At 37.2% G+C, this 26,028-nt stretch overlaps 1 protein-coding gene across 7 annotated transcripts in view; it reads left to right on the top strand.

Moving 5' to 3' along the window:
• Cfap20dc (CFAP20 domain containing) overlaps positions 1-26,028 on the top strand; it is a 183,722-nt gene that overhangs the window by 122,638 nt on the left and 35,056 nt on the right. For all 7 annotated transcript variants that reach the window (XM_090323162.1, XM_090323155.1, XM_090323189.1 and 4 more), the window contains one exon: positions 19,667-19,870. In XM_090323162.1, the coding sequence (XP_090179288.1) occupies positions 19,667-19,870 (204 nt within the window). The remainder of the gene's footprint in view (positions 1-19,666; positions 19,871-26,028) is intronic.

The raw sequence follows: 26,028 nt of genomic DNA, 5'->3' as shown, positions 1-26,028 counted from the left end.
ACCACAGTCAATGGTTGTGGAACAGCCAAGGTACGCACATCACACATCACACATCGTTGGTCTCTGTGTAGACTCCCCAGCTACTTGTCCTTTCCATATACTTAAAATAGCAGTCTCATGGAAAAACACTCACTGAGCTATTCAAACACATTCACTCTCCTCACAGCTGATCTCCAAAACAGGATACAGCTTAAGAAAAATGTGAGATGAATGACTACGTAAATGCTTGAAGAACGTTTCCAGAGACATAGCCACTACTCTTGTGAAACAAACAGAAACATTTTCACCCAAGTAAATAACTGGAAGAAAGAATGCACATGAACAGAAAAATAGACTTCTAATGAATTGTTTGTTATGGGCTTTTCTAGATGATGTTGCAAAATACTTGTTATTCCAATCTCCTTTGAATTTCTCCAAAAAGATACCTAAAAGCTGTAAAACAGAAAAGTTTTTACTCCCTTCTACTTTATGGTAGTATTACCTTTGCAGTATCTTCTCTGCTATTTAGCTTTTCAAAATTAATTAATTAATTAATTAATTAATGGAGTGATGTTTCAATACATGTGTATGTATATGTTGCTAAACGTTTGTCCTCAACTGTTACAATTTCTTTACAGTGAAATTTTTAATGCTTTCTTTTAGTTTCTTGTAATATATAATACATTATTATGGTCAGTCATTACCCTGTAGTTCAGCAGCACACCAGACTTCTTGCTATTGTCTACCTGTAACTTAGTACCCTTGAGCTGTTCATGTCCTTCTTTTTGTATCTTCTGTTGTGTCTGCAGTATGCCATGCACATAGCAAAAGCCTAATAAATATGTATTGAATAAATGTTTACTGCTTGTAAGTCCCACTTGTGTCATATACTGAATATATTTTTCAAGTGCTAGGGATAGAACCTACAGTTTTGTTCATTCCAGACAAGCACTCGACTGCTGTGCTACATCCCTAGGCTAATTTTTATTATGAAAATGAAGGAGTAGAGGGTTTTTTTTGATCACAGAAATCCCACTGCTAGTTGCTTATAACATTATAGAAAATTTAACAAACTGAAGAGATAGCACTGTCCCACAATCAAAATAAATTTAAAAGTAACTCCACTCATTCTACCAATACTTTCTTACAGCTAAATCTTAGTGGGTTCTTGCTACACTTTCTGTTTACCTTATCTCAAGATCAAACTGATTCTTTTAGTATCTTTGTGGAAAAGAAATGGCAAGAATCACTTCCACTTATTCCCTAGTGATGTATATTGAACATTTTTATGTGTCTTTGACAGCCTTTTTGATTTTTCTGCCATGACTTTGTGAACATCCTCAGGTGCCTAGAGAAGCGAAGGAGGAGCTTGCTCAGTAAGCAGCCTGTGAAAGAAAGGTTTATCCTGTACCTGCAACTTACACCCAACTTGTGACTATTACAATGACAGAAATATTAATACCCAATCATCATAATTAAGTAGAGTTAGGTCCTTAGACTCCCTATAAGAGAATTATAGAGTTATCAAGTATGGCATTCATTGAATGCCCAAATCTGTCTGGCTGTGCCATCATCATTTTTCCTTAACACCAGCCCTTCAGTATTCCTAATAATCGTATCTCTTTCACCTGTCTCTACCAACTATCAGGATATGCATAGAAACTAGCCCCAAACCCATGCCCATGCCATCTATTTTATGTCATTTTGGTATTCTCCTGTGTCACTGCAGAGTTTTTACATGAGAATTCCTCGCCTTTCTTCCATGCAGTCCCTAGATAGCCTAGTTATGTACCAGTATACCATTATGTCCCCCACGTCTGCAGTGATTAGTGCTTGTAAGACTTGGCCCATTATAAGGAAGAAGGAAGAGGCAGAACATGACCTCCTCCAATGATGAATCTCTTCTTTAGCTTATCTTCATTTTTTTTTGGGGGGGGGCAGCCCTGGGCTTGGGCTCAGGGCCTGAGCACTGTCCTTGGACTTTCTCAAGGCTAGCACTCTACCACTTGAGCCTCAGCACCACTTCCGGCTTTTTGCTATGCATGTGGTACCTAGGAATCGAACCTGGGTCTTTGTGCATACTAGGCAAGCACTCTACCACTAGGCCAAACTCCCAGCCCTTTAGCTTATGCTCAACTTAGAGCAGACTCTCACCTTTCCATATACTTATCTCATTGAGTGTGTCTGAGAGGCAGCCATTCAGGAAAAGTCTCACAGTTCAATCATTCATCCAATAACCTTTCAAATGCCAAACTTTGGCTTTAAATGGAAGTTGAAGGAAAAGATTACAAAAATTTAATGTTAAAATATACCTTGTCAAACAGCAAACATTGTTTTAAATATATACTCTTATTTTTATCACTTCTACCCTAACCTAGGTTTATCATTTAATATTCGCTTCTTTTATTTTTAAGTAAAGAAGTCAACTGAAAACAATCTACCATAAGTACACACAAAGGTTACATAGTCCTTCCCTTAACATACTAGTGTATAGCATAAAAATTTATTACATAAAATGTATTATTTATGACATGAGAATAATGCCACATTTCTCTTTTCCATTATTTATTTTTGAGGAGAATTTTATATAATTCCTCCTTTCTCAGATCTTAAAATTTTTAACTTAGATCTTCTATTGGTAATCACAGTACTATATATGTGTAAAATAATACAACAATTCTTTCACTTTCAACTTTCCAAGCAATTGTATTTGAGAGGAGATTCACATTTCGTAGAAAAATATACTTTCTGAATTTGTGTAATTACTTTCTAAATATACTTCTAAATTTCTATAATCAAGATTTTGATGCAAGAAAAATACTTACAAAACATGTTTCATTATTGCTTTTAAACTGCCTGGAATAAGGCTATACTACTTGAATTTAGAATATCATTTCCTCAAGTAAATAAGTTAAGTATCATAAATTATAGTTCTTTCTCTTCCCATGTAGTTAGCCAATCAGGAAGTCAAAGTATGTGATTCTTAGTTGCTTTAGATAACTTCCAATGGATCCTATTTTAGAACTTTATGGGAATGAATATGAGTGATTATTTCTTTTTTTTTCTTTTTTTCTATACCTTTTTTAATTGTTGGTGTAATGTATAAAGGGGTGGTTACAGTTACATTCACCAGATAGTAGGTGCATTACTTCTTACACAGATACCCCTTCTCATGTTTTTGTCCCCATTTTCCTCTCCCTACCCTTCCCAATCATCTTGTTTTCCCCATTCCCTTTCCTATTTCAAATAATCAAAGAAACGTATATATGATATATCTGGTAACAAAGTCAGATACAGTAACAATATGAGATTAACCAAAAGGCAGCAAAAGAGACGAGAAATAACATAGTACATTAAGAACAACAATTACACAAGATAAAGCTCTTGTTTCCATATCCTAGGAGTGATTATTTCTTAAATACTCTACTGTTACCAGGGATTTTTTTTAAAGTATACATGCTTCATCCAGACCAAATATAAGGGTATCTCAGTAAATGATTATTTGCTATCCCCTTTTTAAATTTTTAGTTGTTCATATTCATCTTTACAGATTAAGGTAAAATATATGTATATATTTGTCTCATTCACTAAACATATGAATTTTTATACTCAATATCTTATTCACAATGTATTATGATTAAATTGTTTTGCATTGTGTTCCCTAATGCAGAATAAACATAGTATCCAGGGTTCTTCAGACCCAGTAACTCCAGGTTAACTCGGTCAGTACTACAGAGCATACTGGGGAAAGCTGCAATGTGGACAAGATAGAATTTCCTTTTCACAATGCCAGAATTCCTCAGTGAGGTAATTAGAAATGACTTCCCAAATGGTGTCTTAGTTGGGGTGTTCTAAAGGAATAGAGCCATAGCATGTATAGATGAGGAGTTTTATTAGATCGGCCTACATGATCACAAGCTGGATAAGTCCCACAGTAGCCGCCTGCATATTGTAGAGATAGGGGTACCCGCAGCGCATCCAAGAAGCTGAAAGCCTCAGAACAGAGGAACCAGTGATGTCAGCCCCATTCCAAGCCTAAAGGCCTGGAAGCTGCCTAGAAAAGCCCTGGAGAAATTCCACATTGAAAGGATTAAGAACCCAGGTTCCCGTGTCCATAGATTATAACAGTAAAGGGGTGCCAGCCTCCCTCTTCAGCTTCTTGTCCCGCTGTGCCTGCAGACTACTGGGCAGTATCTCCTGTATTCATTAGGGGTCTTCTTACTCAGTCATTGGTCCATACGTCAGTCATCTCTAGAAGCATCCACACAGATATACTGAGAAGTGTGATCAACCAAGAAGTTTCTAGGCATCTCCTAATTCAATCAACTTGACAAGCAAAATGAATCATCACAAATGAGTTGTTACCTACCGCCAGTCAGTCCTTTCTACCTCACTAAAAGAAGCATACCCTTTCAGAAAATTCCAGATCCCCTTATCAAAGCAAGGGCTCATACCATCCCATCAAGTGGCAGCTTCAGAAAGGAAAACCTCCCTGAAGGAAATCTAAGGGGAGGGAGGATTTGAGATTGACCCCTGAAGTGTCTGTAAGTGGCTTTTCTGTCATTCACATAGGTGGGCAGTACTTCCTACTGATTTTTTGCACTTTGCACCCATTTACTTTTCATCATTTAGATTATCGGTAATGTATTTCCTTCCTATTCAGATGTGTTTTAGTTCAGTAACAGCAGCTGTTAAAGAGTATATTTCATATCCCAAGGATAATGGAATGCCTCCTATTTTTAATGAGAAAGATAATTATGTAATTTTCATCATAATAGTTGTTTTTATTTCCCAGTTACTTCCCATAATTTTAGTTATCACTGTTTGCAAATTATAAATGACGATCTTATTTCTGAGCCAAAAGCTTGCCAGTAAAATTGACAGATTTTCAATAACAATCTACATTAGGAGCCATAAAAACATCATTATTCTATTCACTTTTCTAGTCTCTGTGCAGCAGTTCCCCAAATAATAAATGATATGAATGAAGGTTAACAGTAAAGCAGTGTCATCAAATAAATCCCTAGGCTAGTTTGATGGCTGCATTCATGACCATCAGATTGATTTTTTTTCTGCATTAGTACTTTTTCATTCAGCTCCCCACAGGCTCCTCTTGGAAGATAGTGAACAAATGAGATAATGCAGAACAAATGATACTTACATTCCACGTTTTTTCAGACATAAAAGTCCTTATGTGTCATAGCCAACACATTCTATATATGTATTACAATGTAAAGCTTTGATTCAGTCACATAAAATGTAAGTGACTTGGTAAGGCACTGATGACTCATGCCTATCCTAGCTACATAAAGAGGATGAGATCAGAGGATATCCGAGCAGATAATTCCATGGGATTTATCTGTAGTTCATCAGCAGAAGGCCAGAGGTAGGGTGATGGCTCAAGTAGTAGAGCGCCAGTCTTGAGTGAAAAAGCAAACTGAAATCACAGGGCCTGAGTTCAAGCCCCAGTACTGGTGGCAAAAAAAAGTAGAAATTACTTAAAAAGTAACTTAGATTATTCCTAGTACAGATAATGGACATAAACACCCTTATCAATAAAATAGAAATAGTTAATATTTCCTGAATGTTTAAGTATGTCATCACTCTACCAAATTATTTTCTGTGAAAAATTTGTCACAAAAACTCTGAGTAATAGGCACTTTTAGTGCCCCTCCACCCTTTTTTTTAGATAAGGGAACTGAAGCTCTATATATTGCACAGCTTATCCAAGGACTATAACTGCTGTTTAGCTGACAAGGCACCACTTGAACCTGGATTGTGTGACTAAAAGCACTATCCAGAGGCAACACACTAATGTTGCGAAAAGTGTTATGAAAGCGGTGGGTTATCTTCAAGAATTATCCAAAGAGACAACTAATATGTGTGTTTCTTTTGTATTAGATAAGGAGGCTTTCTCTGTGGTGTTTCCATACATAGTATGTATATAAACTCACCCTCTCCTTTGCTCTTATTTTTCCTTTCTCTTAAGACAAGTTCAACAGCTTTGATTGTTCACTTTGTACACATCCATATAAACTACTTTGACCAATATTCATCCTTATTGAGCCTCTCTGTTGTTCTTTCCTTAGATATTTCATTGGTGATGGAAAGGCAAGTAAGATAGGATTATATCGAACATGAAGGTCTTTTGGGGAAATACTATATAATCTTAGTACTATTAAGCCTTTTAATCCATAGTTAAGTCTTTTTGAAGTCCTTTCAGCAATTCTTTATCATTTTCAGTGTACAGATTTTATACTGCTTTCCTTAAATCCATTCCTAAGTATTCTTTTTGTTGCTACTGTGAATAGAAATTCTCTTCATCTCATTTTGATGTGTTCTTTGCTAGTGTATAGAAATGCAAATGATGTTTGCATATTGATTTTATATTTTGAAACATTGTGATATTGGATTATTACTTCTTGTGAATTTCTTATGATTTCCTATACTTAGGATCATGCTAAGAGAGATTGTTTTACTTCTTTTCCACTTTGGGTGACATTTTTATTCTTGCCTTATTACCTCAAAACATGATTCTATTTTAGTGGAAATTCTTCTCATTTCATAGCTTTTGCATTCTGACTTTCATGCCTTACTACTGAACTTTTAACACAAACCATATGAGTTTAGTCATAACATGTCCCTAATGCCAAAAGAAAAGTTGAAAAATGTCTTGGTACTGGAAGTTCCTCTAATGTTAATATGAATGCAGGAATGAAATTTCCATTACTAACTAGCATTTTAGCCCATTTATTTAGAACACTGACATGTTGTAGAGCTCTTCCAACTAAGCTGAGCTTCTAAAATAGATGGCCTGCTAGGTGATGGGATAAGGCCTATGGCGTTCCTTGTGGATAAGAAGATTATTTCTTGGATCGGGAGCATAGCTAGTGGTATAGTGCTCACCTATTATGCACAAAGCCCTGGGTTCAATTGCTTGGTACCACATACACAGAAAGATCCAGAAGTGGAGCTGTGGCTCAAGTGGCACAGCACTAACCTTGAGCAAAAAGTGTCAAAGAGCAGTGCCCAGGTCCTGAGTTCAAGCCCCAGGACTGAAAAATAAAAAGAAGAGCATCTGTTTTTCTATTGAGTGCCTACAGGACAGACATTCTCCTAAGTGTTAGAGATACATCACTAACCAAGATAAATAAAGCCTCTCTCCTCAGGAACTTACATCTACTAGGAAACATACAATAAATGAGTAGACGAAATAATATATGATCAAGTAGGGAAACAAAGAAACAGAATGATATGGCTGAGTGGCAGCACTGAGCAGAATAGTGGACACTACAGTTACCATGTGAGCAGGATACATTTCAACTCAGATGTAAAGGCAAAAGAGAAGAAAAACCAGACATTTTGATAACCTGGCAACAATGCTTTCAGGCATCAAGAACAGCTGGAGACAGTGCTCCTGAAATGAGAATCTTTGAAGAGTAAAGGACCTATGAAGCTGAGCCATGTGGTCGAGGGGAGAATAAAAGATAATGAGAAAAATCAAGAGAAGTGCATAGAACTCAGATCAGGTGAGGCCAGAAGGACTACAGGCCTTTATTTCAAGAACAATGGCAAATGTTTGCCTAACTTAAAAATGTTTGGTTTTAAGTTAGGCAATGAGATAATCAGATTTATCTACAACAGATTTTCTCTGTCAAGAACAGATACAACAGATTATGACAAATGAGGGAAACCATTGAGCCTGTTTTCCTTCACTTAATATGATTTTTTTCTAAGTCTTTCCCTTTCCTTACAAATGGGGCGATGTCATTCTTTCTGACAGCAGCATAGAATTCCATTGTGTATAAATACCACATCTTGTTGATCCACTCATCAACTGAGGGACATCTGGGTTGGTTCCATATCTTTGATATGGTAAATAGTGCTGCAATGAACATCGTTGTGTTAGTAGTGGATTTAGTATGTCCTTGATTCTGGATGATTGGGTAAATGCCAAGTAGTGGAATTGCTGAGTCATAGGGGAGCTCTATATTTAGTCTTCTGAGGAACTGCCATACTGCTTTCCATAGTGGTTGATAGGCTCAATGGTTTCCCTCATTTGTCATAATCAGTAGGAACCTTGGGCTCTCCTAGCAGAGATTTACAATAGAACAAAACCTAGATTCATAAGGCCATACAGCATGATGCTAAAAGGACCTCCAGGATATAGAGACAAAAGCCATATAATGAGTGATTGTTGTCTTTAATGTACTACGTTATCTCTCATTTTTTTTGCTGTCCCTTGGTTATGTCATATTGTTACAATATTTCGCCTTGTTATCTGATATATTGTATATATGCTTATTTGGTTATTTGAAATCAGATAGGGAAGGGGGGAAAACAAGATGAGGGGTAGGGGTAGGGGGAAGGAAATGGGGACCAAGACATAAGAAAGGGTGTCAATGTTTGTGAAGTAATGCACCTTCTATCTGGTGAATATAATGTAACCCTTCTATTAATTATAATAAAAATATATGGAAAATGAGAGGCACATGCAAATAAAAAGAATAGATACAACAGAGCAGGAATGGTATGAGACATTATACTGATATGGGGGGTAGGAAATGGGGTGCAATTGAGGAAAAAAACTTCTGGGTTTGGAACTTGTAAAAACTGGTCAGATAATAATGTACAGTGCTATAGATTCTTGTCTAAGATCAGGCAGAACCTTACCTCAGGTCTGTAGTGGGGATCCTGGATGGAAATGCTAGGGAGCATATAGCAAACAAATCTATCTGCATCCTGAGCTGTGAAAGACAGTACTATCAACTTAGCCATCAAGACACCACAGTCAGGATTGTATGTAGACTTCCCATTAACATTCTCAACATGAAGCAACATTTTGTGGAAGGAGAAGGGAAAACTTTTACCAAAAGAGATACAAAACTGTCTAATTCCCTGTGATGGAAAAGAGTAGTAAGTAAGTCATAACGAATGTTTACTGAAATTGATTTGCTAACTGTTTGGTAAACTTCCTTGTAATGTTTTATTCATATTTTAATAGAGTTCTCTATTATTAAGTTTAAATATTTTTAATTAAGAAAGAAGTACAGCCTTCTGGGTAATATTGCAACCATGTAGATAGCTGGTAATTAAACTTTTCTACACATATAACTGCATCCAAACAATTAAAAATGAATCATTTTAAATCTGCACATGTCATTAACTGCATCTCTAAAACAAAAGACAGAGAAGTCTGTGTCGTCCTCCGCTGCTTAAAGAAAACGGTTGAGTTTACTGCATAATGGTTGTTTTCATAAGAAAGACAGAATGGGCTGAAAGGTTACTAGTGAAAAATTGAGAAACTCTCTTCAGGAAAAGAAAAAGAGCTTTTATAGGAAAGGAATTATAGTGAGTCATATAAGTTCTATCATTTTTTTTCCACTCCTGAAGCTTGAGCTCAGGATCTGGGTGCTGTTCCTAAGCTTCTTCTGCTCAAGGCTAGTGCTCAACCACTTGAGCCACAGCCCCACTTTTGGCCTTTTCTGAGTAGCGTATTAGAGATGAGAATCTCCCATATTTGTTTTTATGTGGCTATGTGCTTTTTGGACTCGGTATTCAAATATGGTAAGATAGAATGGATTAACATCTCCCTTCTGCTATGATCAGATCTGTTTTTTCTTCAGGATACCTTGAATGTGAAGGGGGAAAAGAGATGCAGAAGCAGGAATGGTGGTCTAGTCATTCCCCAAAGATCTCCCTTCCTGTTGCTACCTTGTCTCAGAGCTAAATTGTAGATGCATGATATATTGAGTGATGGAAAGAACTGAATTTGGGCAAATCTAGTAGCATTTCATAATCCATAATGCTAAACACAGGAAGAACATTTCATTTGATAAAATAGACACTCCTGCCCATTATTTTTGTCAAAACTGTACTGGTTCCTTATCCCTGGAAAGACGGGGTCATTGTCTCAGCTTTATATTTCCATGTATTATTGGAGATATTGCTGAAACTACAGAATTTGGTGAAGTAACATTCAGCATAAGTATTTGAATTGATATCTGGTGAATATAAGGTAATCCTTCTATTAATTACAATAAAAATATATGGAAAAAAAGTATTTGAATTGAGCATAGAAATTTCCCAGGTAGAACTTGCTCCTAACATTTACCTTTCCCTTTCTATTCCCCTCTGTTCTTCCTTTTTTGTGCAGATCCTGGGACTTGAATTTAGGGACTGGGTGTTATCCTTGAGCTCTTTTGCTCAAGGTTAACACTCTGCAACATGAGCCTCAGCATCATTTCTGGTTGCTTGCTTCCTTTGCTTTTTACAATCCTAGAGCTTGAACTCTGGGTTGGGGCTCTGTCTCTGAGCTTCTTTGTGCTCAAGGCTAGCATCTTTTTCTCAAACACTCTTAAGATATGAGGACTTTCACTAAGAATCCTTTATGGTTTGGAATACCTCCCATGTGCCAGGCACTCTACAGGATATTCTATGCTTTATCCCCATCACTTTTCACATCTTCACTATTCTGTTTGATTTAAAAAATGGGCCAAAGACTTAAAGAGAGTCTTCTCTGAAGAAGAAACAAAAATGGCCTATAGACACATGAAGAAATGTTCAACATCTCTGGTCATAAAAGAAATGCAAATCAAAACAACTCTAAGATTCCACCTCACTCCACTTAGAATGGCCAGGATCAGGAAAACGAATAGCAACAGATGCTGGAGGGGATGTGGCCAGGAGGGATCCCTACTACACTGTTGGTGGGAGTGCAAACTCGTTCAACCACTATGGAAAGCAATATGGCAGTGCCTCAAAAGGCTAAACATAGAGCTCCCCTATGACCCAGCAATTCCACTACTTGGCATTTACCCAACCATCCAGAAACTAGGGCATACTAAATCCACTACCACAACAATGTTAATTGCAGCATTATTAACCATAGCAAAAATATGGAACCAACCTAGATGTCCCTCAGTTGATGAGTGGATCAACAAGTTGTGGTATTTGTACACAATGGAATTCTATGCTGCTGTCAGAAAGAATGACATCGCCCCATTTGTTAGGAAATGGAAAGTCTTAGAAAAAATCATATTAAGTGAAGTAAGCCAGACTCAAAGGAACTTAGGCTCAATTGTTCCCCTCATTTGTCATAATCAGTAGAAACCTTGGGCTCTACTAGCAGAGATCTGCAATAGAGCAAAACCTTGATATATAAGCCATATAGTATGAAGCTAATTGAAAAGACCTCCAGGATATTGAAACAAAAGACATACAATGAATGATTGTTGTCCTTAATGTACTATGTTATCTCTCATCTCTTTTGCTGTCCCTTGATTATCTCATATTGTTACAGTATCTCACTTTGTTATCTGATATATTGGATTTATTTGTATTTGGTTATTAGAAATTGGATAGGGAAGGGGGAAAAACCAAGACGGGGGGGGGGGGGGAGGTGGAGGGGAGGATAATGGGGACCAAGACATGTGAAAGGGTATCAATATATGTGAATTAATGCACCTTCTATCTGGCAAATATCACGTAACCCTTTTATTAATTACAATAAAAAAAGGCTTCATCTTGCTTACATCTACGTGACAAAGCAGGATCAAACAAGAGTTTCCTTCAAAAAGCTAATCACCAATCAAAATGAACCACTTGCTTCAATGAAGGAAGCTCAAGGATCATGTGTTGATTTAACTTTCTGTGACTTGAAGCTTTTAAGTATTTTGGTGTACAAAAGCACATCCATAATAATATTTGTGCTGTTATTACAAACTTTGCTTACTCTAAAACAGATTAGACTAAGTTAAAATGATCACTTTCCCATTCCAGAAACTTCTGTTTGCTTTTCTCTGCTGTTTTCATTTCTCCAGTCAGTCACTGTTTTCCTTCCTCCTGGTTCTTTACCTCATACTTTAAGTTACCATTGATGGATGGCTACCACTTCATCTGTGCCCTAGGCTCCTGTTGCCTTGAAGGTGGCATACCCTTCAATATAATAAGAGACCTGGTCAACTTGTTTTACTAGTTTCGTTCTGGTATATAATTCATTGTTAAACTCAGAAGATACTTTATATCAGAAGGTAGGGGCTAGAAAATTAAATTTTTTTTCTTTTTTTATTGTAATTAATAGAAGGGTTACATTATATTCACCAGATAGAAGGTGCATTACTTCACAAACATTGAAACCCTTTCTCATAACATGGTTCCCTCCCTCTTCCCCCTCCCCCTGCTCATCTTGATTTCCCCACTTCTCTATCCAGAAAATTAAACATTTTAATAAGTAGAGTTTAGTTATTTATGTCAGAGAATTGTTTCTCAAAATTAGCATGCTATCAAGAAAGATGTATGGAAGCATATTTCTAATGAAGCCATGGATTAGCAAGGTATTCCGTGAAAAATACAACAAATTGATCTAAAGAACTTTTTTAAACGCCTCTCATTTGAATATAAAATAATGACAGGCATGTAAAGCAGGTTCTGTCCAGGCTTTGGGTATTAGTGAAAGAAGGGGGAGGGCAAATGGAGAGATTGGGTGGGGACAAATAGGATCAAAAATACTTTATGTACACCTGAGAAAAAGTGGAAGTGTGAGCTTACTTAGAGTGACTTGGGAAGGGAGAAAGGGAGATGAGAGAAAATGAAGTGGTGAGTCTAATATGTAGATATGGGTATATCACCATGAAACATCCTTGGTATCCTTAATACTAATAAAAAATGTGAAAAAATAAAGTGAAAAGTAAATTCCTTTCATGCTCTTTTTCCTCCACTAAAAAAGGCACAAAGGCACATGTATGAGAGGAAAAGTTGCCTATCCCCTTACAAGAAACTAAATATGAGTTTAATTATCTAAGAATTCTCTTCCTAAGCCCTTTCAAAGGATTTCTGTGTATAGTAAAGGATGAATACAGTCAAAGATTGTAAAATGTGTCTAGGTTACATGCTGAAAGATTTGTCACAGATCTTTAACAATATTAGCTCTGGTTGTGCCTAGGTCCATTATGAATCCCATTGACATAAAACATAATCTACACTCTGACCAGACAGTTCCTTCAAATGGTCTGGCTTCTGATTTATGTGATTTGACATAGTATCCCTTATATTTAGCAAAATTTTTCAAGTAGGTCTGTGACTTGGTCTTTAAATTTTAATTTATCCCTTTGCCTGGTGAAGCAAATGCTGAAAGCTGCCATAAATTATGAGTACCCTGGGTGGCCAAGAATATGTCACTTATTGTTCATGTTTGTAGCTCTGTCTTCTCATCATTCCTCTCATTAGTGAACCCGAGTCTCCCATGAGTCAGGGCAAACTCTTGTGGGAGGTTCATAGATTAGAAATTAGAAACAATTTTTCAGGAATTCTAGCTAGTAAGAAGATGCTCTGAACACCAATTTACCTTCAGCTTTTACTTAAAATGTCAAATGGAGATTAAACATTATCTGCAAATAGAAATAGAAGATTCAACCTCAGATTAAAGTGTCAAGACAAAATTAGCTGAAAAAACTTGACTTTTATAATTTTCTTGTTACTAGTTCAGTAGAAGAGGATCTTTTCAAGATTCATACAATACTGGAGGCTGATATTTGATTCCTTAAGCTCTTGTGTTCTCGAATCGTGGGAAGAATGGGTGTGCACATGTCTTCAACTTAAAATAGGAGTTTTGTTTGTTGTTTATATTTTTACTGTACTTACGAGTTTTCTTTTTAATCATTATCAAGATTTTGTGTGATCAATAATATTAGGCTTCTACTTGATGAAGTCATTATTCTACCTTATGCACAGTCATTTCTTCATGGGTATCATTTGCTCTGCTAATTGTAAAGCCTACCAAAGCAATGGCTACATTTGACTGCCATTGTAGCCTCCCTATGCCAGGCCCCTAATAATATCTGAGGAGAAGTCAATAAAAATGAATGGCTTAGTAAGCAAAGGTTTTGCCTGGAATCCTGAGCACAGCTGAATATATAGCCTGCCTCCCAGTGTTGGTTCTGGGGCTTGAACTTAGTGCTAGGACATTTTCCCTTAGCTTTTTCATTCAAGGCTAGAGCTCTTGAACAAAACCTCCACTTTCAGCGACTTTTTTGCTAGGTAAACTGGAGATGGAAGTCCCACATACTTTGCTATTCAGGCTGACTTTGAGATTAGATTCACAGATCTCAGCCTCCTGAGTAGCTAGCATTAAAGACATGAGCCAATAGCAGCCAGATAATTAATGCTTTCTTTCTAAACAAGTCTAATTATTAATGTCTCCCTTTGTACAATGATATTTTGAGGTACAACCTGGATGTATATAACATTGTGATTCCACTAGTGTTAGAATTATTGTCTCTCTGCAGTTGTGTAATTTAGTCAGGTGACATGCTGGAGTCCATTTTAATGTTAAGACTTTATTGCAAGCTTTTATTTAAAAAAAATACCACTAATAAATGATTTAACCTTTCTGGTGATTTTTAAAATGGCTTAAGAGATTGCAAATCAGAAATAACTTGTAGAACTAAGTTAATTACCTGTCTCTGCCACCAATTTCTCTGGAGAAAGTCACTTTATTCTCTGTTCATTTTGGCCGTTCCTTCCACAATGTTGTCAGAATACATTTTACTATTGTAGGAAATAAAATCATAGAAATACAGAGTTCTTTGCAAACTTAGCATGAACAGGACCTGACATGGAATCTCAGTATGTGTGTGATTAATTAATAACTCAATCTGTCATATTTCCACCATATCAAATGACAGTAAGAGGCCAGCCAGCTACTTCTCAACCCCTGCTCAGTACTGCCAATGATGGAGAGAGCCCTTCCAAAGGCTAATTCCACTGCCAACAATTTAAAATTACTACCAAATGCAACCTTAGACTTCTTCAGCTTTCTGTAATTGTTCTGAAAAGTCACTTCTGTGCTAGACCCAATGAGCTAATTTGAACATTCTTATCACCCCAAAAGATGCCATATATCCCATAGCAAACACTTCCCATCTCCATTTATCCCAGACCTAGGCTTCCACAAATCTACTTGGGATACACATAGCACATTATAATTTCTACTGGGAAATGCCTCACAGAGATATGTCTTGTTTTGCTTTTGCTTTTTGTGCTACTATAGTACAGACCAAGGACTGAAAGGAAAAGAATCAGGAAATGAGATGAAAAAAGAATAATAATAATAACAAAGTATGTGTATAAGTTGCAAAGTCATTAGACCCTTAAGAGGGATGATTTCACCCTAGAATACATATCCCAAAGACAATCCATTCCAGTTCAGGAAAATAATGTAAAACTATTTTCATGTATCTTTGTAATCTCAACCATTTTAATTGCTAAATTTAGTTTTACACTGTGTATACTATTTGGAATAATTTTAAATAATTGTACATGAGTTACATACATATATAACAATATAATTAGTGTGAGAGGCAGAGATTAGGAGGTCATGATTTGTGGGGTCGGGGCGGGGGGGCGGCGAAGAAGAGTTTGCAACATTGCATCTCAACTAAGCACAGTAACACTCATCTATCATCTCAGAGACAGTAAGAGGATTGCTGTACTGGCTGTCCCAGACAAAAAAATAACCAACACTATTTTCTGATAAAGTTTCATAAGTTGGAGCATCTCCAGTGTGGCTATTTGTAAAATACAAGAGCCAAGCATACGATATGCAATTTGACCACCCAAAATTCTGTATGGAATAGTATGGGAATCCATTTAACCAATGAATAAGCTGAGGTATAGAAAGGTTAGGTAATTTTCCTACTTGTATACAGCTGGAGAATGACAGAACTAAGGTCTGGACTTAGACCCAGCTGACTTAAACCATAGTTCATCCTCATTCTGTCCTAGCACCCAGAGTTACTGTTCAGGCCCAGTATAAACATGTGGATTAAATAAACAAATTGAATGGAGAACTCTACCATTCTAAGTGCATATTAAATATTTCATCTTCATAAAAAAATTAAAATGTCATTTTTCACTTATTAGCTATGACAAGCCCAATGATATACCCATGTCACAAAACATTCAATTCAGTTTCTCCACAGAAAACTGAAGTGAAAGACAATAAGTTATTTGGTCACTGCTCCACTCAAAATTACGTTTCTAATAATCTCATACTCACCCTAATTACCAAACTACTCCTGATTAAGATGTAATTCATATGCCATAAGCTGTACCATTTTTCAAGAAATGTGTGAGAATCTCAATTTCTCCCCATGTTTGCCAGCACTTGTTATTGTCTTTTTTTAATTATTGTAAGCATCTTACTGGATGTGAGAAATGTCACCTTTTGGGTTTGAGTTGTATTTCACTAATTACAAGGATGGTGAGCATCTTTTCCTGTGTTTATTCTCTCAACCACTTCTTGTGAATTTAACATATTCCTCATTTCTTCTTTTTAGTGCTTTTTCATTAGAATATAAATTTGTTCCTCTTCTTATGGACCCTCAAAGTGTATTAAATACTCATGATTCCTTAAGGTTGTCTAGTCTCTTTAGGTGCCACGCTCTGGAGCCATAAACACAGGGGTTTCGTTGAAGTTCCATTGGCAATTTCCCAGAAAGTCTCCACATCACATTATTAGATAATAAGCTTTTAAAAATCTCAGATTATGATGATGGTAATGCTTTATTAAAAAGAATTTAATGTCTTAGAACCTCCAAGAATTCTTTTCAAAATTACATTTTCTTTTGACATCTTATGCGGGGAGAAGTGGGGAAAGGCAAGAGACAGCAGTAGCTATCTCAAAGGGCTCTTCAAGAAAGTAAGTGTAGAGATTTGAATGACTAAAACTTCCAGTGTCTCCTGGAAAAGATCTTTTTGGCTTTAATACCATTAGTTCCAAATGTACAAGACATTTGTAAAACTGCTTTTAGTTATAGGCCAATGTTGGGTGTAAATCACACTGCTCAAATGCAGTGTTGGGACTGGTACTTCCTTTCAAGTCTGATTTGATACAAAGAGGAGTGAAATAAAATATTTTAAAGCTTCCACGTAGAAATTCTTGCCCTATGCATTAAACTGATACTTATATGAGATTCTAAAGATTTGTAGTAGTATTCCTTTTGTTATATTATCTTTAAGTAGTTACTCAAAGAAGTTGCCACTTAAAGCAGTTTATGAGCACAGTGCATCTTGATCAAAGTCATCCTCTTCAACCTTCACACCCATCCCTCCCCAATGAACCTTTTTCCTCACTCTTCTTAATTTTACAGGGTATACATTGAATTCTTGATTGCATTCTACATTGGAGGAGATGTTTATTCTAGCTCTGAGGCCTTTCTGACTTTCAAATCTCATGTGTTTCCAGTGTACATCCAAATTTTGACAGCTTTTAATGATGACAGCCATTGTCAGTACTACCATAATTTAAATATATTTGTTTTTCATGTTCAGCAGTGCTCAAATTCACTAGTTCCCTTATGAATTTGTGCTTTGTGTGGAGCATGGGGCTTGAACTCAGCCTGGGCACTGTCCCTGAGCTTTTCAGCTCAAGGCTACCACCCTACCACTTCCTGTTTTTCTAGAGGTTAATTAGAGATAGGAGTCTCAGGTTTTTTGTGCCTAGGTTGGCTTTGAACCTTGATCTTCAGATCTCAACCTCTTGAGTAGCTAAGATTACGGGAGTGAGCCACCGTGCCTAGCGAATTTGTGCTTTTTTAAAATGGGAAATGGTTTTTCCTTTTTTAAAAACTTCAAATTTTTGTATTTTTTATTCAGTCATAATGGTTGCACTAGAGTAATGGCTCTGAGGTAGAGCACCTGTGTATCAAGTGCAAGGCCCTGAGTTCAAACCTGAGTACCACCACAAAAATTTTAAAAACAGCATAAATATTGATTGAGCCAGACGTTGGTGATTCATACCTGTAATCCTAACTACTCAGGAGGCAGAGATCTAAGGATCATGATTCAAAGCCAACCTGTGCCAGAAAGTCTATGAAACACTTTTCACTAGTTCCAAAAAGCCAAAAGTAGAATTGTGACTTAAGTGTTGGAATGCTAGCCTTGAACAGAAATACATAGGAACAATACCCAGGCCCTGAGTTTAAGGCCCAGAACCAGCACACACACACACACACACACACACACACACACACACACACACACACACACACACATATGAGCTGAGTACCTACTAAGCACCAGACATGAAATAAAGGACAGGTGAGGGATGTTGGGGTTTTTAGTCCTTCATCCCTCCCAACCATCAGGAGGGATAGAGAGAACACACCCCGACCAGGACCAGCCAAGACAGGAGAGGGCCAACTGACCGCCCGCACCCAGCCCACACCCAGCCCTCCCTCACCGGAGGACAATCAGACGCATCAGGGAGACCAGTCAAGGCAGGAGCTCGTTTATTGAGCAAGTCCATTCAGCTAATATAGGGTTCAGGAGCCTATCAGCACAAAGTTAGACAGGGCGGGGGAGGTCCAGGTGTTTATTCTCACTGTAGGTCTCATCAGAGAGTGATAAAGCAATAACACATCCATACCCAATGGTAATCAAGTCTCAGCAGAAAGTGATTCACAATACCGACGATTTAGCTCAAAGTTCATAGGCATGGTGTCATACAACAGCTCATTCTTTGTGTGGTTATCTTACTCAGTGATGCAGATTCATGGGCCAACCTGGCCCTACACTCGGCTCCCAACAGAGGAAATCATGATGCTTACCAATGCAGAGCTTATAGCCTACCTTGTGAACTCCAGAAACAATGACTCAAATACAGTTGTGATAAATGCTAAATATAAACATTTTTATGGGAAAAAATATACATGTTCATTACATTTTAGACTATCTACTGAGTTCTGATTTATCTGTAATGGGACAATGTTCTTTCTGGAAAAGTTCCCCTAGTTACACCAAATATGATTTATTTTCTCCATGAATGTATGATATAGAATCAACACAGTGCTTACATATTTAAAGCATATCTCCTTTTCAAGTTCATGTTTATAATACAAAAAGAAGGGGGCTTGAACTCAGGGCCTGAGCACTGTCCTTATGCTTTTTCCTTAAGGCTAATGCTCTGCCACTTTAGCCGCAGCACCACTTCCAGCTTTTCTATGTAGTGGTACCGAGGAATCCAACCCTGGTCTTCATGCATGCTAAGCACGCACTCTACCCCTAGGCCAAACTCCTGGCTCCTGGACATTACTTTTATAAAACGTTTCAGATTTGTATAGTTGTTTAACTTTGTGTGTCAAATTTTGCTGGCTTTAATTTTATTGCAAAGTTCTGACAGGCAATGTGGAGTTAGATTTCCATATCTATAGATTAGGAATTCATAGATTTAAAACAACCTTAGACCATGTATCTTATGGTTAGACCTGTAATGGTGAACATATACAGACATTAAACATGAAAATGCTTAAAGTCAAGAAAGCAACTAACAAAGGAGCTGACCCTGTTTGTCACTGTCATAAAAAAAAGGGCTTCTCTGAGGAAAGGACACATCACTGGGAACCTAAAGGGTGCCTACCAGTTAGCAGATTTGAGGAGTGCTAGCAAGTACACATGCATGCACAATTTTGCTGTTCTTGAGGACTCTATGATGTCTAATGTGGCTAGTCCATCAAGAGCAAGGGGAGGACTTGGGTAGGCAGTTCATGAAGATCTGTGATGGATTTTGGCCTCTGTCAGTGAGGAAACCATTGTAATGGTTAAAGCTAAGGAGTGTCATTTGCAGGCAACATATAAAAAATTAAGCAAAGTGCCCCTTTTTTCTGTCATTTTCCTCTCTCTTGGTCAGGAGTACAACTGGAGAAACTATCAACCCAGCCAGATGAGTGAATCTGAGTTGCAGATGCTGGCAAGCCTACGGCGGCAACAAAATGAAGAGCTGGAAGATACCGGGGCACCCCATGGCCTCAGTGCATCCCAGGTTGACAACTGTAATGTCAGCATCAGTACCAGCAGTGATGACACAACCACCTGGAACTCCTGCCTGCCACCTGTGAGTGCTGTGTTTTGCATTCATCCCATGACCTTAAAAGGAGCAAGTTTTCAAAGTCTAGCTTTGACTTGGAAAACTACAGTTAAAATGAGAAGTCGCTGCAGGAAATACTTAGAGCTCATTCCAAAATAATCTTTGAAAGCTGGGGGCAAAAATTAGGCAGTACCACTGTCTTTTCTTAAATTGTATTTATTTACAGTCAAAAAGCGTGCTTGTATATATGCTTAGTATATACTTGAAGGGGTATAAAGATCTTTGGGCTACACTTTGAAACCCACTTGCATTAAAACGTTAGCCAAGACTGGGAATAAAAAGAGTACATAGTATAGTCAACCATCTTACTTTTGCACTATTCTAATATAATACCCGAGATTAGATTATTATAAAAAAAATCATGAAGAACAAGAAAAGTCCCAGTTCTAGAAGCTGAGAAATTTAAAGTCAGAGGGACTACATCTGGCAAGGACCTTCGTTCTACATAATGCCATTAAGGATGGTGAGAAAACAGACAGGAGGAACAAACTCATTTGCCAGGAGAAGGAACCCATCCTCATGAAAACAAACCCACTTCCACAGTCATGACATTAATGTCTTCATGAAAGCAGTCCCCACAATCGGCAGCTGAACTTCTAAAGAAAAATACTTTCAGCATACATTGAAATCATAGTAGTGTACAAACCCATACACTTAAGGAACAGTTTCACTGTAGGTTTTGAGTATTAAATTGCATTCCTCATCCTATCCCAACCCCTGACACACATGGAGGAGACTAGATTTGTTAAATAAGCATTCATTCATTAAATTGACAAAAGAGAAAATATTATAAATGTATAGTAAGCATTCTTCAATATAAAGGTTGAAATAACCTTTTGTAGAAGTCACTGGGTATTTACTGATTAATACCTCCCTGTATCTGAGGAGTCTTGACAGGCATTCTGCTTGTTTCAAGGGCTTGAATTTCTTATGTTTTCAGTAAGTACGACCATTGCCACCACCATAGCCTAGCAGAGAGTTGGAACAGGTCTTTGTCTTCCTGTTTTTTAAGTGCACACATTAGAATCTTGGGCCTAAATTTCAACATCAGCTCAGAGATGGATCCCAAGACAATCTTCATGAAAGAAGAAATTCTAATTGGCTCCGTGAAGATGGGAAAGGAAAAAAATGATAGCAGTTTCCAATTAGTGTGTTCTTTTGCTAACTGTTCATCCCCCAGGTTTGTCTTACCTTGATTGTACTTCCATTAAATACAGCCATCCAATATGCAACCTGTCACAAGAGTATGCATCTATCCAGAAAAATATCCATATTCAGGTTACTCTGTCTAAATACAGAGCATCCATGTAGCCAAAGTAACTTGAATTGTAAGAGTCACATGCAGATTTTTGTCAGCACACTCTGTGCTAGTAGTAAAACATTGTCTATGCCTCCACACTGCTTTAACCCATAAGTAAGAAAGAGAACGGTGGCTTCCTGATAGAGTTCATTCTGCTGTGAAGCAGCTCAGGGACCAGCATTACAGAGGGCAAGCTGAGGAATGATTATTTATGGACTGAGAAGCCTGAACTCTTGGTTGTCCTGGATACCGTGTGCTCATCACTGTCTTGTTCTGGCAAGGACTATAGTCTCCTACATGACAACTACTCCAACTGTAGAAGTACACAGCCCAAAATAACACCACTTGTAATGAACTTAATAACCCTTCCATTCAACTAAATGAGAAATGGAAACATCTATTTTTTAGACAGAAAATATTGAAAATCCTACCTTTGGTATTCATAAGGTATGTTTATTATGATAACCATTTCAATTTATTCCAATACTGGAACTACCAACAAATGGGAAATCACATTTGTTAATGAACTCTGCATCCTGAGCTCACATAGAGTTTAAATAGAGCAATTTGCAAGCATCACTGTGGTGTTTCTGGGAGTTCATCCAGCTCTGTTCAGAAACTGTACAAAGATGGTGATAGGGAAAGAACCCATAATCTTATCACAATGATAACCTATTCATCTTATATCTCCGTATCTCAGTATAATCCTATATCACAAGTATCTCACCCTAGTACTTGAACCAGAAAATGGAAGGGATCTCTCCTTCTTCCACATTTTCATTCCCCATGTCCAACTGGACTCTAAATCCAGAGACAGGATCCTCTCTTTTCACTTCTTAATAGCATAGCCATGGTGGTTATTTTGTCCTCTAAATTCTTTCAATAGTCCTTCATATCTCTATGCCTCCAGCCCAGGCACCACAGCCTTGATGGTTGGAAGCCGCTTCTTGGAAGCCAGAGTGTCACAGTTCCAATCTAAGCTATGACCTTGTAAGGCACTGCCCTGGTATCTGGAACTTAAACATAAATAAGATCATTGTTATTATAACTATTATGCAGATTTGTGATCTGATCTCTCCTCTTCCTAAAGGCTTTCCATGACTCCCATTGACTCTTTAGTTTGGCATCCTGATCCCCATAATTTCAGACCTTCCCCCATTTGTACTTCATCTCTCACTGCTCTTCACCTTTCACTCTGTGCTTTCATCCTAGTGATAATTTCTTAAATATACTTGGTGTATATCCTAATACTTTACACCCGATTACCCCTCAAACAGTTCCAACACCTCTGTGGCCTTTTCCAGTCCTCACTGTCAGATGCACAATTTCCTCTCAGACTATTAAATCAACAACACCCAAGTATATTCATTTTTTCAAAACTCCAAAATAAACATGACTTTTGTTTTGCTTTAAAATTTTGAATGGTATAGAACATGTTTTATATTCAAAATCCTTTAAGTGAATGTTAAGGAAAAATCTCCAAGACCTGATGAGTAATAGGAGAGCGAGGAAGCGGAAAAGAGGGGCAGAGAGGGAAGGGGGGAAAGGAAGGAGCTAGTCAACAGATAATCCTTCGTGTAATGTCTTTAACTGATGATTTCACACACATTACAGTCAAACTAGTAAACTGACACCAAGTGAACTGAAGTCTACAGCAAAATCTGTTGTGTTTACCATGAGCTCTAATGCTTTAGCTGCTCTTCTCAGCATCTATACAGTTCAGAATAATATGTTTAAAAGGTGTTTAGATATAATAAATCAGTCATTTTAAAATGTAATTAAGTGTAACCATATTTCTCGTAGAAAATTGCCTTTTGTAGGCATCTCGTGTTAAATAAATCAAACCTACCGAGAAATCCATTGGCCTTTAACAGACAAATTTTTCAGAGTTTCTAACTTCGAACCAAATTCAATTAAAACAATACTTTACAACTTCTGTGGAAAACAGGCTACAAGTAATCAATTTTCAAAGGTTTCTGTTAGGAGTAGGCCTCATGAGACATTCAAAAACAGGGCTGTAGGCAGCCTTGGCAAGGGAAGCTAGGTATTACTTATAATGAATTTTTAAGTGAGATATTTTGATGGTGACTGACAGTACAATTGTGGAGGGGTGTGTGTGTGTGTGTGTGTGTGTGTGTGTGTGTGTGTGTGTGTGTGTGTGTGTGTGTGTGTGTGTGTTCTTGAGGAACAACTATAAATGGATGAAGCTTCAGGTGATCACCAAAAGAATATAAACTCCACCTGGACCCAAATCCCAGCTCTGCCATTTTCTGGCATCACCTGCAAAATGGGGTTAATAAGAGGACTTCTTCATGCTGCTGTGTGACCTAAGTAAGGACATGGGTATATATGAGCCTGAGACCCCTGTTGCTGAGTTATTGCACATAGGACTACAAATGGTTCTCCTCAAAGGGTCATTGAGTGAGTGGAAAATATTTCTTGTACTTTTCCCTCTTTATAGCTGTAGATACTGTAAGGGGAATAAAGAGATGCTTTTTGTGCTTGTTTCAAATATGAGCTTAAACATTAGCATCCACAGAGCTTGGGTAATTTTATCATTGTCTTGGCCATCCTAGAACCTAGATTCCAGAAAAGCATGCCTAATGTGCAGATGTGAACACATACCCAGAGCTATCATTTCTTCAAGTCAAGGATTCCCAAAGCATAACCTAATACTTAGCACATAAATCTGCTTTGAAAAAGGAAAAAAATGCTCATTTCAGATATCCATCTAACATAGCATGTTGCAGGAGATATTTGGAGAAAAAAACTGATGCAAAATGCACTTAATAAAATTACAAGCATATGATGAGATTCTCAGACAAGTTATTTATGGTCTTGATTAGCCATGCCACATTATTGTCATTTTCATAGATTTTATATATAACACCATTAAAACAGGATCATCTTATTTCTTGTTCTTTTATTTAGCCTTCATATCTCTCCCTCACTTCAACATTCCTAGCAGTGTAATCATAGAAAAGCACTGTCTTAGATTTGGTGGTAAAATTTTATGAGTGCTGTTTTCCCAGCACTACTGCATAGCAACAGCACCACCAAAAGGAAGGTCCTGGTTTCTAAGAGCTTTATCTTTTTTTTTAATTCGAGATCAGATTTTTACATAATTCCTGTAGATCTAAAACATTATATACTGGCAATTCATTTGCATTATACCTAATAGGTCTTAATTCCTTCTCATCTACAGATTTATTAACTTCTCAACTCCCTTTGGATATGTTTTCTTTAATAAGCTAAAAAAGGGATTGTGCTAAGCCATACATCAGATAAGAAAATATACTTCCACAACTATAGAAAATATATATAAAAACTGAAGACAGAGTCAATGTACTATCTGTGCTGTCAAGAGAAAATACTGAAATGTCCAAGCTGTTCTGTGTTTAGTGACTATGAAAATCACCCCACCAAACAGATTTTACTTATTCAGAGTACTATTGTATTTTCCATTTGTCCTGAATTTAACTATACAGAAAGACTTACCTTTATTAGCTTTAAATATACAGTGACATGTCAGAATTAAATCAGATGAATTTAATTTATAGTAGAGAGTTAGTCTTTTATATTTCAGATACATTTACTTCAGAGCCATCTTTTATTCCTGCCATAAATTGAATCAATTTTGTCACAATTGTTATCCAAAGTCTTTGTATTCAACACTGCATGAATTGTCACAGTAGAGTAAGTACTACTAACTAGTTAAGAGGGTGAGATGTGGAATAAATATGTTCATATTCTGGCTCAACTGTATCAGGGATATGAAACCTAGTTAATACCTAGTCTCTGAGGGTCCTATTATATGGTGCTCTTGGTTCTATGGAGTTTATTGTGTTACTATGAAGAACAAATGAGACAACAAAAGTTAACTCGTGGATATCGATAGCCATCTCTTTATATTTGTTTATGGCATTTTCCACTTATAGCTAAAATCCAATTTTTTATTTTTATTTTTCTTCTGCTATCATAAGATGTTACCTACCTAAGAATACATTGACTGCAACCTAAGTGCAGAAGCAGTATGGGAGGAAAAGTTATCTTTTCCCTACCCATTCTAGGTTCGTGGCTATGATCTCTACAGCAAAAGACAGGGTAATAACAGAAAAGCATACAAATTTATTTCATCTTAAGTGTTTGTGATACATAAGCCTTCTTCATAGAAAGTGAAGACCTAAAGAAATGGTGAAAACATGCATTTTTATGCTAGGTTTAGCTGAATGTAGAAAGTCCTGGAAAAACATGATGAGACAAAAGGATTTGATCTAATGGAAATAAACTGAAAAAATCTTAGCACAGACTTTGTTTCAGTTTTTCCCTGAGACAGTTTTCAGAGGCAGGATAATCCTTTCTTCTGGGTGTGGCGGGGAACACCTCTCACACAAGGGTCTTACGGGCTGCTTCAGGTGCAAAGCGTATGGGGGTAACCATTCTTCTCCTGCTGCCATTTCCAAGTGCCATTTTAGGTGTCATGTCCTTAACTCTCTCAATATCCATGTGTAGATGAAGACATCTGGCTTCATGGAACAAATCATTCATCCTTCCATCTGTCCATGTCCCATTAGATACTTTTACTTGTTTTGTAGCACTTAAGAATCATTGACAGCACAGAAAGGGGTGATATTGTCCAAAAGGAAATGTACTCATTACCTGACTTATGAAACGGTAACCCCTCTCTATATCACATTTACAGCAACAGCAAAAAAAAAAAAAAAAAAAAAAAAAAAAGAACTTTTTTTTAAAAAATCACTCTGTGGGCCGGGAGTTTGCCTAGTGGTAGAGTGCTTGCCTAGCATGTACAAAAATCCAGGTTCGA

This window comes from Megascapheus bottae, chromosome 2, assembly GCF_031878675.1.
Source record: "Megascapheus bottae isolate mThoBot1 chromosome 2, mThoBot2.hap1, whole genome shotgun sequence".
In the NCBI taxonomy this organism is placed as follows: Eukaryota; Metazoa; Chordata; class Mammalia; order Rodentia; family Geomyidae; genus Megascapheus; species Megascapheus bottae.
The sequence above is the reverse complement of the archived record's forward strand: the minus strand, read 5'-3'. Positions and strand labels throughout refer to the sequence as shown.